Here is a 13282-nt window from a genome sequence, read left to right as displayed (position 1 = left end):
AGATAAATGCACAAATGAACACTTTTTATCTTTTAATTCAACACTTCTGAGCAAGTTTTCTAATAATTTTCTTTCTAGTCATGAGTTTCATAGGTAATGATATGAAAACATTTAATTATAACAGGTCTTTGATATCTATGCAACAAACTCATTCACATGGTTTATTTCTTCCTGAATCTGGTTCTTCCAGTTCAAAACACAAGCAGCTAAGTAGAGAAAAAAGTTTAGAGTTTTGAATTCTTTGAATCATAGGAAACCACTCTTATCTAATCCAAGCAGCTTGAAACAAGGTATCGCCATTAGAAAGATGTGGACTGACTGTGTAATACCAATGCATGGGCTGCAAAGACAATGGCAGTACAGTGCTGGCAACTTCCAGAAAAAAAGGGAAGTGGTGGGGGGAGCAAGTCTTGGACATTTTCTACTCTTAATTCCAGCTCTCCACACAATGCTGTTCTACTGTCAGACTCAAATGTTGACATATCCCTTTGCCAGAGCAAGGCAAACAGAAGATGAACAGGGGCTGCTTGAAAACTCGCATTAGAGGAACTGCGCAAGACAAGCACATGGGAAAACACCACCAGAACTCACATTGCGCATTGTCTTAAAGGGGGTTCAAGCAAACAGCACAAAGTTTACTGTCAATCACTGGTGAATCTAACAGTCTGCACCCTATATTCCATTATCTCCTGAAAAAAATACAAATATACCACACTGACATGCTGTAGAGGATGATGTCCCACAGACAACATCCTACAACTACTTTCTTTTCTGTATCATGATAATAAACAATTTTTCTCACTATATTTACTTCTATGAATTTCTCCTTTGTTTTCAGTATTAAAGAGACAACTTGTCATTAACCATGAATTATAACCAACACGTAACAGCTCTTTTCTATGACAGCCTGTTACGGTTTTTAATCTTTCTTCTGCTGGTGTTTGACAGCCCACGGATGATGGGGGCGGGGGAGTGGAAGAATAAATACAAGAAGATGTAATTTTAAACCAACCTTGGTTTTAAAAACAACAAACCTGTCCAGTATTCTTCATAGGAAGGATATATGTTCTCGTTCAGCAGACTTCTTTTTGAAAGCTAGTGAGGGCATGATGAGAAAACCGTCTTAGAATTATATTTCTTTTCTAGAGAGAGAGATTGAATAAGTTCCCCCCAGTTTCTACTAAAGAAAGCTGTACTTAACAGTTCTTGGCACTTCCACATTTACTATTTTAGAAGTCACCTCAGCCTGCCTTAGTTTATCCTAGGAAACAACTTAAACATTAAAATTCATGCAGGAGCATATGTGCTCCAGACAGCCAACACAGCCACACACCTCCGAGAATTCTAAACTTATCTTACTCCTTGACTACAAATACATTAAAAAAAGCTTCAGACTTTGCATTTAAAAATTCACCATAACAGAGACTCTTCAGCCTACACAATCTTCCCACTAATAATTTAGTCTGAACTGTATTATCAATTCCAAAAGGCACACCCCGTCCACCCAAACACGCACAAAACCTGGAGAACTCTGACCCTCAGCTAAACACTGTCCATATTTCAACAAGCAAACAGCAGTCAAGCATACCATTGCTTGCTGTTGTCAGGAGTTCTCAAACAGGTCACCAATACTCATTTAATCAGCTTCCATAGGTGCTGCTAAGATGTATCACTATGAAAGGCACAGCCAACAAAAATAACAACAATTTACCTCAGTGCACCATTACAGGAACTACTAGATTCACAAAGACAACTAGAGGATTTCTTTTGCTTATTTTGCTTATTGTTTCATTTTAGTGAAGAGTACAGCATAAATAACTTAGTTACTGTTCCCCCTGCACATGGGAAGGCACGCAGGGCATAGCTGACAAGCAAAACTTAGATATACAAAAGGTACCCACATGCACGCGATAAGCAGCGACCTAGATTTTGAACCAAGGTACACACATGCTTCAAACAAGTAGAAGTGCTAAACTAGAAAATAACACAGAAGCACCGATTACTGGCAGTTACAAAATCTAAATTTTTGGAGCTTCACATCAGTTGCTTTCCGAAACACCTCTCCAACACACTGAAATAGCCTGCTACAGTTGCGAGCTGTGGCAGGCTGACAAATGCAGGTTACACACTACACAAGTTAAAAACAATTACATAAGGCTCCAATCTTCCCCGCACATAGCAACTTCTTTCAGAGCAGCCAATTCCCCGAATTAAAACAGAACACCTCTGAAGAGACAATTATGAACTCTAACGCAAGCCTCCTTAAAGGCTACAAAGCTACCCCCACAAAGCCAACAGCACAAAAGAACAACGTGAACTTAACCTTGGCTGAGAGTGCCTGTGATGAGCTTGAAAATAGTCTGAGCAAATTTGACAATCCCATGCTTGCATCTCTTTGAACAGCCACTCATGGTTCAAGCGTGCAGAAAAGCTCTTCGCTGTCACAAAGTCCAGGAATAACAAGAAACAACAACCACAAAAAAAAGGGGAGTCCTTTTCGAAGTTGCAGTGACAGTCTGTGCAACGGGCAAAACTCCGCTCTCACACACGGAGCCTCTGCACTGAGGTTTGCCTCCCTGGAGCTACTACGAAAGGTTGCAGTGGAGAAATGTGCATCCCCTCATCGTTAAAGGCACGGCTCTCCCGTGGAGCCTCCCGGCTGCGATTGCACGCACTGGCCGCGATGCCCTGATGGAAGTTGCTAAGCGCAGGCAGCACCTCAACCAGGCAGGGGAGGAGGGGTTTGATTCACGCGGCTTTGCGGGCTGCCAGCAGGGCATTGCTAATGCAGCACTTACCGCTGGAGTCTCGGGGTGGTGACTGCTGCAAACAAAAGAAGCCGCTGTTCGAAGACCCTTTTCTTGGTGCTCTTTTTCCAGCTGATTTCAATGAACTTGCCAGCTTTACTCTCCTAACACTGTAACCGCACTTTGCATGTGGAAGGCTGCAGAGTGTTCCTTCACAAAACCTGCTGGAAGTGGGAAAGCAAAGCTGCGCCCAGAAAAAGTCTTTTTTCTTTTAATTTTATCACAGCTTAGGTGCTGCTCAGCTGTTGATCTGCTGGATGCTCAGGGATGTGCCAGCCGGCCTCCAGGCACCCGCGGGGCTGGTGTTCACAGCTCTGTGCAGTGCAGGGCTACTACAGACCTTCACTTTTTGCACATTATCTCACATTATGCTCACTTGATGCTCACCAGGTTCCTTCTTACTGTACTGGTTCTCCCATAGCAACAACCATAGCTCTGGCTACTCCATTTGAATCAGTTAATTCTCCAGGCCTGGAATACTTTGAGTAAAATGACTTGAGTAAAACAGAGATACCTCAGAGCCTTTGACCCCGGCTGAGGGCTGGGTAGAGTCAGGACTCGTTAGGCTTTAATCCATGCCCGAGTCCTCTCAGGTACTTTTAAACAACCCCCAAATGCAGTTTTTGCTTGTTCCAGAACGGTTACAAACGGATTACCTCAGGTTTCTGAGCACTCTCAGCTGCCCCTTGTTAGATGGTTTGATCAGCCTTAACACCAGCACCTGGGGCCAGCCTCACCTCAGCGCAGCAACAGCTAAACCCTGCTCTGCCTTTACAGAGAAGCCAGCACGGCAGACAGCGCTTCACCTCAGGGAACAACGATAATCCCTTCCACCCGGGGGAGCACGGAACTGATTTACAGTGTAAATTACATCCCCCTCAGGCAAAATGCAGGGCTTTGCCAAGCAATTCACCTCGCTGTGAGGCAGGCAGCGGTGTGTCCTACCCGCTGGAAACGCCGTCCCTCCTTCTCCCACCCTCACAGGGCTATCCCGCGCTGCCACTCACCTTCCCCTCAGGCAGGGAGCTGAGGAGCCTGCCCAGAAAGCCTCTGCACCAGGTCATTTTACCTCAGGAACGGGTACTTTGGCACGTAAAAAGCGAAATTCAGACAAAATTACTTCAGTAATAGCCCCCGTGAAGCTCACACTCAGCCAGCCACTCCCGTACTGAGCCGCCAGGCACCGGACATCTTGCAGCCCACCGAGCTGCCACCTCACACTCGATTTCAGGTCTATTCAGATTTAATAGTTTGCATGTTTTGAAAACTCCAAAACATATCAAAAGAAATGTTCTGCAGGAAGCAGGGATGGGCTCGTGAAGATGGTTGGACAGCAGAGACAGCGTGAGGCCTCCAGGGCAGCCCGCAGCCCCACACGGATGTTCCCGGCGGCTGCAGCCTCCATCTTGGGGCACTGCCCCCTCACAGCCCTTCAGGTACGTTTTCCTCCATGTTTCTCACAAGCCTGCTCCTTGCTTCACCACTGAAGTCACCCAGGCAAGCGCTTGGACACAGCCCGCAGAGACATGGGGCGGTGGGCACTGGGGGCAGAGGAGGGGAGCAGGGTCCTGGCTGCCTCCGAATCCTTCCTGCCTGCATTGCAGCAAACATTCTGAGTGCTGTGGCTCCTGCCACCATCACCTCCGCACAGCCCACAGCATATTACACGTTTGGGGACCCTCAGCCCCCACATGAGTTGTGTTGGGTTTATGTTAGGAATGGGAAATTGAGGTAGAGATTACACAAAATTCCTGAACATCGTTAGAAGTATATTGCTAAATAGAGTGGTGCAGGAGGTTCAGGTGTAAAATAACCCTACACCACAGACTTCCAACCAGTAACTAAACAGAGCAGAGTGATGTGAAAATGGAGGGAAGGGGTTGAAAAAGCCAAGAGCTACTTTCCTCTGGACCATTCACCTTTTCTGACTAAATAAAATGAATGGCAGACTTGTGGAAAACACAGCGCTAAGTGTTTTGCTCACTCCTTCATGGAGCCACCTCCAAGGCTTCCCAGAGATCCAATTCAAAGTTGGAAATGCAGTTCATCAGAAGAGAAAAAAAAACAACTATAAAGCAGTAAAATATCAATAGGGAAATGAAGGAATCAGCAGGTTGCTAATTAGTATATCTCTGTATCAAAGGTTTGCCGGATGTTTAATTGCAAGTATATTTATACATCATGATATAATTTGGGGGGGGGGGGTGGTGGAATGTAGGACAGTGAACAAAACAAGTGCTAGGAGCTGTATTAAAGTTGCAGAAATGGAGATCTTGTATAGTAGGGAGAAGGAAACTGTGTCATATCCCAGATAGCACTTGAAGCCTCTCTGGCACTCTTAACTTTCACACATTTGCCTCTATGTTGTGGTTTAAGCCCAGCCAGCAACTGAGACCCACACAGCTGCTCACTCAATCCACCCCCCACACATAGAGGGGTGGGGTACAGAACTGGAAGGATGACAGTGAGAAGCCTCATGGGTTGAGACAATTTAATAGGTAAAGCAAAAAAACATGCACACAAGTAAAGCAAAGCAAGGAATTGGTTCACCACTTCCCATGATCAGGCGGGTATCACAGTATCACAGTATGTTAGAGATTGGAAGGGACCTCGAAAGATCATCTAGTCCAATCCCCCTGCCGGAGCAGGAACACCTAGATAGTGTTACACAGGAATGTGTCCAGGCGGGTTTTGAATGTCTCCAGGGAAGGAGACTCCACAACCTCCCTGGGCAGCCTGTTCCAGTGTTCCGTCACCCTCACTGAGAGGAAGTTTCTTCTCAAGTTTAAGTGGAACCTCTTGTGTTCCAGTCTGTACCCATTACCCCTTGTCCTATCATTGTTTGCCACTGAGTAGAGCCTGGCTCCATCCTCGTGACACTCCCCCTTTATATATTTATAGACACTTATAAGGTCACCCCTCAGTCTCCTCTTCTCTAAACTATAGAGACCCAGCTCCCTCAGTCTTTCCTCATAAGGGAGATGCTCCACTCCCTTCATCATCTTCGTTGCCCTGCACTGGACTCTCTCCAGCAGCTCCCTGTCCTTCTTGAACTGAGGGGCCCAGAACTGGACACAATATTCCAGATGGGGTCTCACCAGGGCAGAGTAGAGGGGAAGGAGGACCTCTCTCGACCTACTAACCACCCCCCTTCTAATACACCCCAGGATGCCATTGGCCTTCTTGGCCACAAGGGCACAGTGTTGGCTCATGGTCATCCTGTTGTCCACTAGGACCCCCAGGTCCCTCTCCCCTACACTGCTCTCTAACAGGTCGTTTCCCAACGTATACTGGAACCTGGGGTTGTTCCTGCCCAGATGCAGGACTCTACACTTTCCCTTGTTATATTTCATCCCGTTATTCCCTGCCCAACTCTCCAGCCTGTCCAGGTCTCGCTGGATGGCAGCACAGCCTTCTGGCGTGTCAGCCACTCCTCCCAGCTTAGTGTCATCAGCAAACTTGCTGATAGTACACTCAATTCTCTCATCTAAATCGTTGATGAATATATTAAATAATACCGGTCCCAGTACTAACCCTTGAGGCACTCCACTAGTTACAGGCCTCCAACTAGACTCCGCCCCATAGACTACAACTCTCTGGCTTCTCTCCTTCAGCCAGTTCACAGTCCACCTCACTACCTGATCATCCAGTCCACACTTCCTCAATTTAGCCGTGAGGATGCTGTGGGAGACTGTGTCAAATGCTTTGCTGAAGTCAAGGTAGACCACATCCACCGCTCTGCCATCATCCATCCACCATGTTATTTCCTCATAAAAGGCTAAGAGATTGGTCAAGCATGATTTCCCCCTGGTGAAGCCATGTTGACTGCCCCTCATAACCCTCTTATTCTTGATATGCCTTAAGATGGGTGTTCAGCCATCCAAGGGGGCTGGAGCATCTCCAATACAAAGGCAGGCTGAGAATACTGGGGTTGTTCAGGCTGGAGAAGAGAAGCTGTGTGAAGACCTCAGAGCAGCCTTCCAGTATCTGAAGAGGGCCTACATGGATGCTGGAGAGGGACTATTCATCAGGCACTGTAGTGATAGGATAAGGGGTTTAAACTTGAGCAAAGTTCAGGTTCGATATAAGGAAGAAGTTCTTCCCTGTGAGGGTGATGAGGCCCTAGTGCAGGCTATCCCATCCCTGGCAGTGTTTAAGGCTATGTTGGACATAGGCTTGGGCACCATGACCTAGTGTGATGTGTCCCTGCCCATGGCAGGGGGTTGAACTGGATGATCTTAAGGTCCTTTCCAACCTAAACTATTCTACGATTCTGTGATCCCCAGGACAGCAGGGCTCCATCACACATAACAGTACCTTGGGAAGACAAACACCACCATTCCCAGCTTTATTCCTTCTTCCCCCTTAATTTTATCTGCTGAGCATGGTGCCATATGCCATGGACTAACCCTTCGGTCAGTTGGAGTCAGATGTCCTGGCGGCATGCCCTCCCAATTCCTTCTGCACCCCAAGCCTCCTCACTGGTGGGGTGAGGAGCAGAAAAGGCCTTGGCTCTGTAAGCACTGCTCACACATCCCTGTGTGATCAACACTGCTTTCAGTACAAATCCAAACCTTAGTAGTGCTGTGAAAATTAACTCTATCCCAGCCAAAACCAGCAGACCCATACCAAACAGAAAAATGAGTTAAAAAGAACAAAAAATATGCATCAATAGGAGTGGAGCATCTTAACCACAGGGTTGCATAAAAGCTGCAGTAGGTTCAGTAGAGTGGCAGAGATTTGCAGACCTGTAGTTTAGGGAAGCTGGAATTAACCAGGCTTCCATCAGAAGTTTCAGCAGCCAGAAAGCGCTTGAAATGAAGCTCCCACCACTGAGAATCCTAAAAAAACCCACTTGGACATAGAGATGCTGACCATGAAGGGCCGCAAATTACTCACTGCTGTTATCCTTGGGCAAGTACAAAAGCAGCTTATTCTGGTTGTAGGAAAGTATAGACAGTCTTCAGTAAATGACTGAGAACATCTGAGGTGTTATGTCCCTGTTTGACTTTTTTATAGTGGCCTCATACAATAAGGTGAGCACAGACTGATAGTTTTTCGTATATTAGTATATTAAATGTCTGTGTGTCACCAGAAGACTAATGAGGTCAGTCAAAAATAGAGAGGGATACAAAAATAAGGTTAGTCAGAGAAGGCTGTGATGTAGGCAAAAGTATTTTTCTCTAAAGATTTTTGTATAAATAAACTCCAAATTAATACAGAATATGTCCTCTAATTTATTTTACATATATTTTCAGCATGGTTAATAAGGGACTACAGTAGTTACACAGCGTTCAGAAATATAACTGGTTCACTGACACCCATGTTTAGTTTATTTTTCTGCATGTAACATCCAAGAACTCTATCCAAAATGTTAATTGTCATCCCAAAGAGATATAAAAGCCCATTGTAGGAACTTTTTCTTTCCCGATTTGCCATTCATGATCACAGTGTGGGTGGGTAGGAGGTAAAAAAATATTCTCTGGGTATGTAAGACTCATATGGGCCAAGTTCAATCAGGGGTTCTGCCAGTACAGTTTCTGCTGATATCAAAGAGAGCTAAACCTATTTGCATCAGGAGAAAGTTAATCCCTCAACTTGAAACCACTCAGCACATCTCAGAAACCCTCAACTTGAAACCACTCAGAATAATCTCTGGAATAGGTATGAGGAAACAAACTGTGCACTGGGATGCCCAGCTTTCTTTACAGCCCTCTACAACATAATGGGGAGATCCCTATTTTTTTATGGGTACATTAGGTTTGGAAAGAGCAATTCCAGAGTCAACTGCTGCCAAGGAGGTTAGGGTATAGCTTCCATGGTACCCAGTTCATTCCACAGGCATTGTCATCGTGCTTGTGGAGGCCAAAAAGGCAAAGGGGTGATGCCTGGGGTCCATCCTGGGTAACGTCAGAGAATACCCTTTACTATTTATATTTTTATATTCTTTTCTTAAGTTTCTGCTACTTGGCATCATAGGACACAACTGTCAACCAGCTGGGTATTTGCTCTGGTCCATTCTTATACGTGGCTGGAGGAGGATTTTTGCACAGAAGCCAGAAGGATAATCCAAGACACTCCTTTTCCCTGCAGCTCAGGGAAGAATGTCATTGCAGACACTATCTCCTTGCACACACCTTCCCATAACTCTAAGAAGTTTTTCCCATGTTGGTATGATGTACTGTTACATTAACTCAGTAAGTAACAGCAGGATCCTTGCTCCTGCACTGGAAATTGTTTTCAGTCCCCACATACTCATCCTGAGCCTGGTGGTCCTGGCTGTCCTGATTGCTAAAGCTGGAGGCTTGGCTAGAGCATGCCACAGGTTCCTGCCCAGCCTGTGCACTCAGCTCTCCTTCACAGAGTAGGGAAGTACAGGAACAGATGCTACACACCGAGTCTCACCCAGACATGGAAGTGTGGAGGTGCCACATGTCCTCATAGGTCCAGAAGTGCTGTCACATACTTTATCATCTTCACTGCATTCCTCAAGTCACAGCTGTCTCAGGATAGACCAGAAATTAAATCTTAATGATCTGTTTGGAAGCAAACCTAGCACATACAGGCTATTGTTCCTACTAGCTGTGTCCTAACTCCCTTTAGGTTTGAGGTAGCCTAACACATCATAGAATCATAGAATAGTTAGGGTTGGAAAGGACCTTCAGATCATCCAGTTCCAACCCCCTGCCATGGGCAGGGACACCTCACACTAAACCATATCACCCAAGGCCTCGTCCAACCTGGTCTTGACACTGCCAGGGATGGAGCATTCACAACCTCCCTGGGCAACCCATTCCAATGCCTCACCACCCTCACAGTAAAGAATTTCCTCCTTATATCCAACCTAAACTTCCCCTGTTTAAGTTTTAACCCATTACCCCTTGTCCTATCACTACAGTCCCTAATGAAGAGTCCCTCCCCAGCATCCCTATAGCCCCCCCTTCAGATACTGGAAGGCTGCTCTGAGGTCACTTACAGTTTGATTGGTCCTTAAGTGTAGCTTCAAGAAATAATTTTAAATAGAGCAATTTTCAAAGCTAAGAACTAACACCTTTCTTGAGTACATGTAGCCTGTGTGGATAGAGCTCTCAAGCCACATCCCATGCCATTCTTATTTACAATAACACCATCATTAATATTAAGCATCTTCCATGTATAGAATTCCAAGCACCACTGGACTCCCAAAGGGATTTGTACTAATGTACAATTTTTTCAGATGTGATAAACTGACACAAAACCAGATGGACTCCCATGCCTATGATTACCAAGGACAAAGCAGCAGCAGGTTTAGAATCAACATCCCCTTTGTACAAATCCAGCCCTTCAGAAGCAGCAGCACCCCAGCCCTGATAATCTTCTCCACTGGTTTCTGGCATTGCTGCCAGGCAGATAATGACCATTCTGCATTTTCATTCACTGTCTTATTCCAGTTAGTATTATCAATCAGAGCCTCAGGAACATTGCATGGAGATTACCTCATGATTATAGAACTTGGTTTTTATGGCACAATAGTTATCTATAGACTCAGGCAGCATTCCTTGTTGGAGAGGAGTGTATATAGATAGTGGCATATCGGTACGTTCCACAAACTGTCTACTGAGATTGGTTTGCCTGTTTATTTAATATCCCATCTGTCAAGCATGACTATTTATACAGAAATCTAGGGGAGGAAAGAGTGCTTATGAGAAAGCACACAGTATAAAATGAGCTTTTTAAAGTGCAGTGAGAAACTAAGAAAATCAAGGTCTGGGTACAAACCCTTTTGCCTGAAGTACATGCATATATATATACGGACTACACAAATTGAAGTTACAATTCTGGGGTTTTTTTTTGTTCCAGAAGCAGCTTGACATTTGGAAGTCACTCCAAGCAGGTGGTTCATCTCTGCCTGTGGAAAACAGCATTGACTTCCCTGGAGTCCTTCTTTCCAAGCCAAGCACAGTGCTTGCCGTGCAAGCTTCTTGCGGAGAAACTGGCTGAAGTTCCAGCATTTATGATATTCCAGCCCTGGACTTCTCTTGAGGTAGTTTGTCACTCTTGCTAAAATATACTGGTAACACCATAGTTCGTACTGGGATGAGACTGAATTCTTTTTCAGACTCTCGAATAGATGTGAATACATGCAAGGTCTAAAGCAAAAGGGTGCTACATCACATCCTTGAAAATTACAGTCTCTGTCAAAAAAACCTCAACCAGAATCCAGCCAGTGTTCACAGTTTCACAGCTCTTGGCTGTGAGAGTCCAGGAAACACTCTAGTGACATGTCTTAGCTTTCAGTATGTCTGCCCTTATCACAGGCACTAAAGAAATATTCCACAGAGAAATGAATTCTGCTCAGTAGATAAGAACTTGATGATTTAACATATGAAATACACACTTGCTATCATGCTTCCAGCAGTTGTCAGCACTTGAATGATGTCCTGCTTAACTTCCACCTTAGCCCCGTGTTCTCAGGATAATTGTACTATAAAGAGGGGTTAGACAAACCCTTCCTTTATTCTGCCATTGAAACTCAGTTACGAGTTGCTTAACCATAACTAAGGACAGAGGTGCTACTTGGCAAATACAAAACTTCTCAGCATATACTGAACACAGTGACTGTAGTCAGCTTGTAAAGCTGAAGTGGGGAAAGGATGGAAATGATCTTGCTCTTGTACATAGGCTAGTGGGAGATGGAGGCAGATTCCCCAGAAAGACACCCACCATCCAGAAAACCTGGCCTAGTCCAAAGGCAAGAGATTTACTTCTCGTGTGTAAGCTCCATGGATAAATCAGCCTTAGCAGTGGTGATTACAGAAGACAAAAATAGGAAGAAAAAACAAATTAAGCCATGCTTCCCTTCACTTCGGTGGCAGTGATTTGTCAAAAGGGTGTCCGGACTTGTAGCCTGGGAGTGTTTACATTGAATCAATGGCTGCTCTTATGCCTCCCAGCTCCAATGACACGGAAGCATGCACATGTTTAGTTGTAATTTAAAATAGTATCAGCATGTGTGAGCTTGAGCTGTCCCGAGTGAAAAAGGAAGGCAACGTCTATGGTAGCTGTGCTTCAGTGGCTTGATAGGACAGGTCAGAAATAAAATGAAGTAACACTGATATCAATTGAAAGAATTACAGCAGTAAAGAGAGCATAGCTCCATTCAGAGGTACTATGTCACAGAATTTCCAAAATTAAATTTCCTCAGGATTTTATTTTCAGGGAAAATTAGAAAAATACATTCTTTACACCCCATCCTTTACATACTAAGTTTTCACATAACTTTGAGTTAGTTCACTGATGCATTCATTGGTCTGAACCTGATATATACCTTAACTAGACAAAGTATTCTCTTTCTTTTCATTGCAGTAATTTTCTCAGATGATTGAAAATACTCTTTCCATTTCCTCTATCTTGTTATGAGATGGATATAATAACATGTACCTACCTCATACTTATTTTTGGCATCCCAAGAATCTATTTGCCTCAACAAAATTAGGTTTAATGATTTGGCATCTGATAGGATTTTTTTTGACAAACTGTCTTTAGCTTGGTGCAGGCATTATGAAGTAAAGCACCTCCCACCAGTATTCTTTAAGTCAGTAATCTTGAACTATTTTTTGCTTCTTGTCCATTCTCAAGGTGTAGGTGTATTACTTTATGCAGCAGACACTGAACTCAGAAAGCAGCAGGAGAGATTATATACTTATACATTTTAATGAGCTATAACAACTGGTTCTAGTTCAGAAATATAAATGCTGGTGGAAGCAAGACTTAGAGAAACAAAATCAAGCAAAATAGGGGAGAAGAGGTCATGCTGTTTACCTTAAGCAGTGGGTTTTTTTCTTTAGGCACAAAAGTGCTGAAGCTTTCGAGCAAACAGCTAAACCCTTTCCCAATTAAATCATAATTAAAGTGAATAAAGCTCACCTACAGTTTTGAAGCTATCATTCTGCAGTTCAATGCAGGGAATAGCTGTATAAAATTCATGTTTCAGGTGCCAAAAAAAAAAAAAAAGTGAAGCAAGAAAAACAACCCCAAAACAATCAATCCAAACATAGCTTTCAACTCAAGCTTTTTTTTTCTGCTTAAGAAAACATGCCCAGCCTATTTTGACAATCTTACTATATTTTCAATCTAAAATATGGAAAAGTTTGGGGTTTTTTGAGGTTAAAAAAAAGTTATCTGAACTCTTACGGAAGTATTGCCTTGATTTGAAAACTCCAATGTGTATTGGTTTTGGTTTCTGCTTTTGAAGAGGTTTATACCCCTTCCAGTTATATTTTCAGTAATGTAAGTTAACAGCCAAACATGGCTGTTAACAGCCTGATTCTGCTAATGACTAACTGGCACAACTCTAATAGATGGAAAGCTATAAATGGCTTTTGGACACAACTACCATTTAAAGAAGTGTGTTATAGCTGCCCTGTGAGGAAGAGCCCTGAGACTGTTATGATACAGAGCAATTACTGAAGTACAGGCTTCAGTAATTTGATTCT

The 13282-nt window shown here is 44.0% G+C and overlaps 1 protein-coding gene across 2 annotated transcripts in view; it reads right to left on the bottom strand.

Moving 5' to 3' along the window:
- The window catches only part of KCNIP1 (potassium voltage-gated channel interacting protein 1), a 403546-nt gene extending 400250 nt beyond the window's left edge, over positions 1 to 3296 (bottom strand). For both annotated transcript variants that reach the window (XM_062629223.1, XM_062629218.1), the window contains exon 1: positions 2324 to 3296. Coding sequence is in view for 1 of the 2 variants with exons in the window: in XM_062629218.1 (XP_062485202.1) it covers positions 2324 to 2411 (88 nt within the window). In the remaining variant the exon portion in view is untranslated. The remainder of the gene's footprint in view (positions 1 to 2323) is intronic.
- Between the last annotated feature and the right edge of the window lie 9986 nt (positions 3297 to 13282).

This window comes from Pezoporus occidentalis, unplaced genomic scaffold (assembly GCF_034315485.1).
Source record: "Pezoporus occidentalis ecotype Australia unplaced genomic scaffold, CSIRO_AGI_Poc_V1 ctg33, whole genome shotgun sequence".
Classification (NCBI taxonomy): Eukaryota; Metazoa; Chordata; class Aves; order Psittaciformes; family Psittacidae; genus Pezoporus; species Pezoporus occidentalis.
Note: the sequence above shows the minus strand (reverse complement) of the source record. Positions and strands in the feature narration are given on the sequence as shown.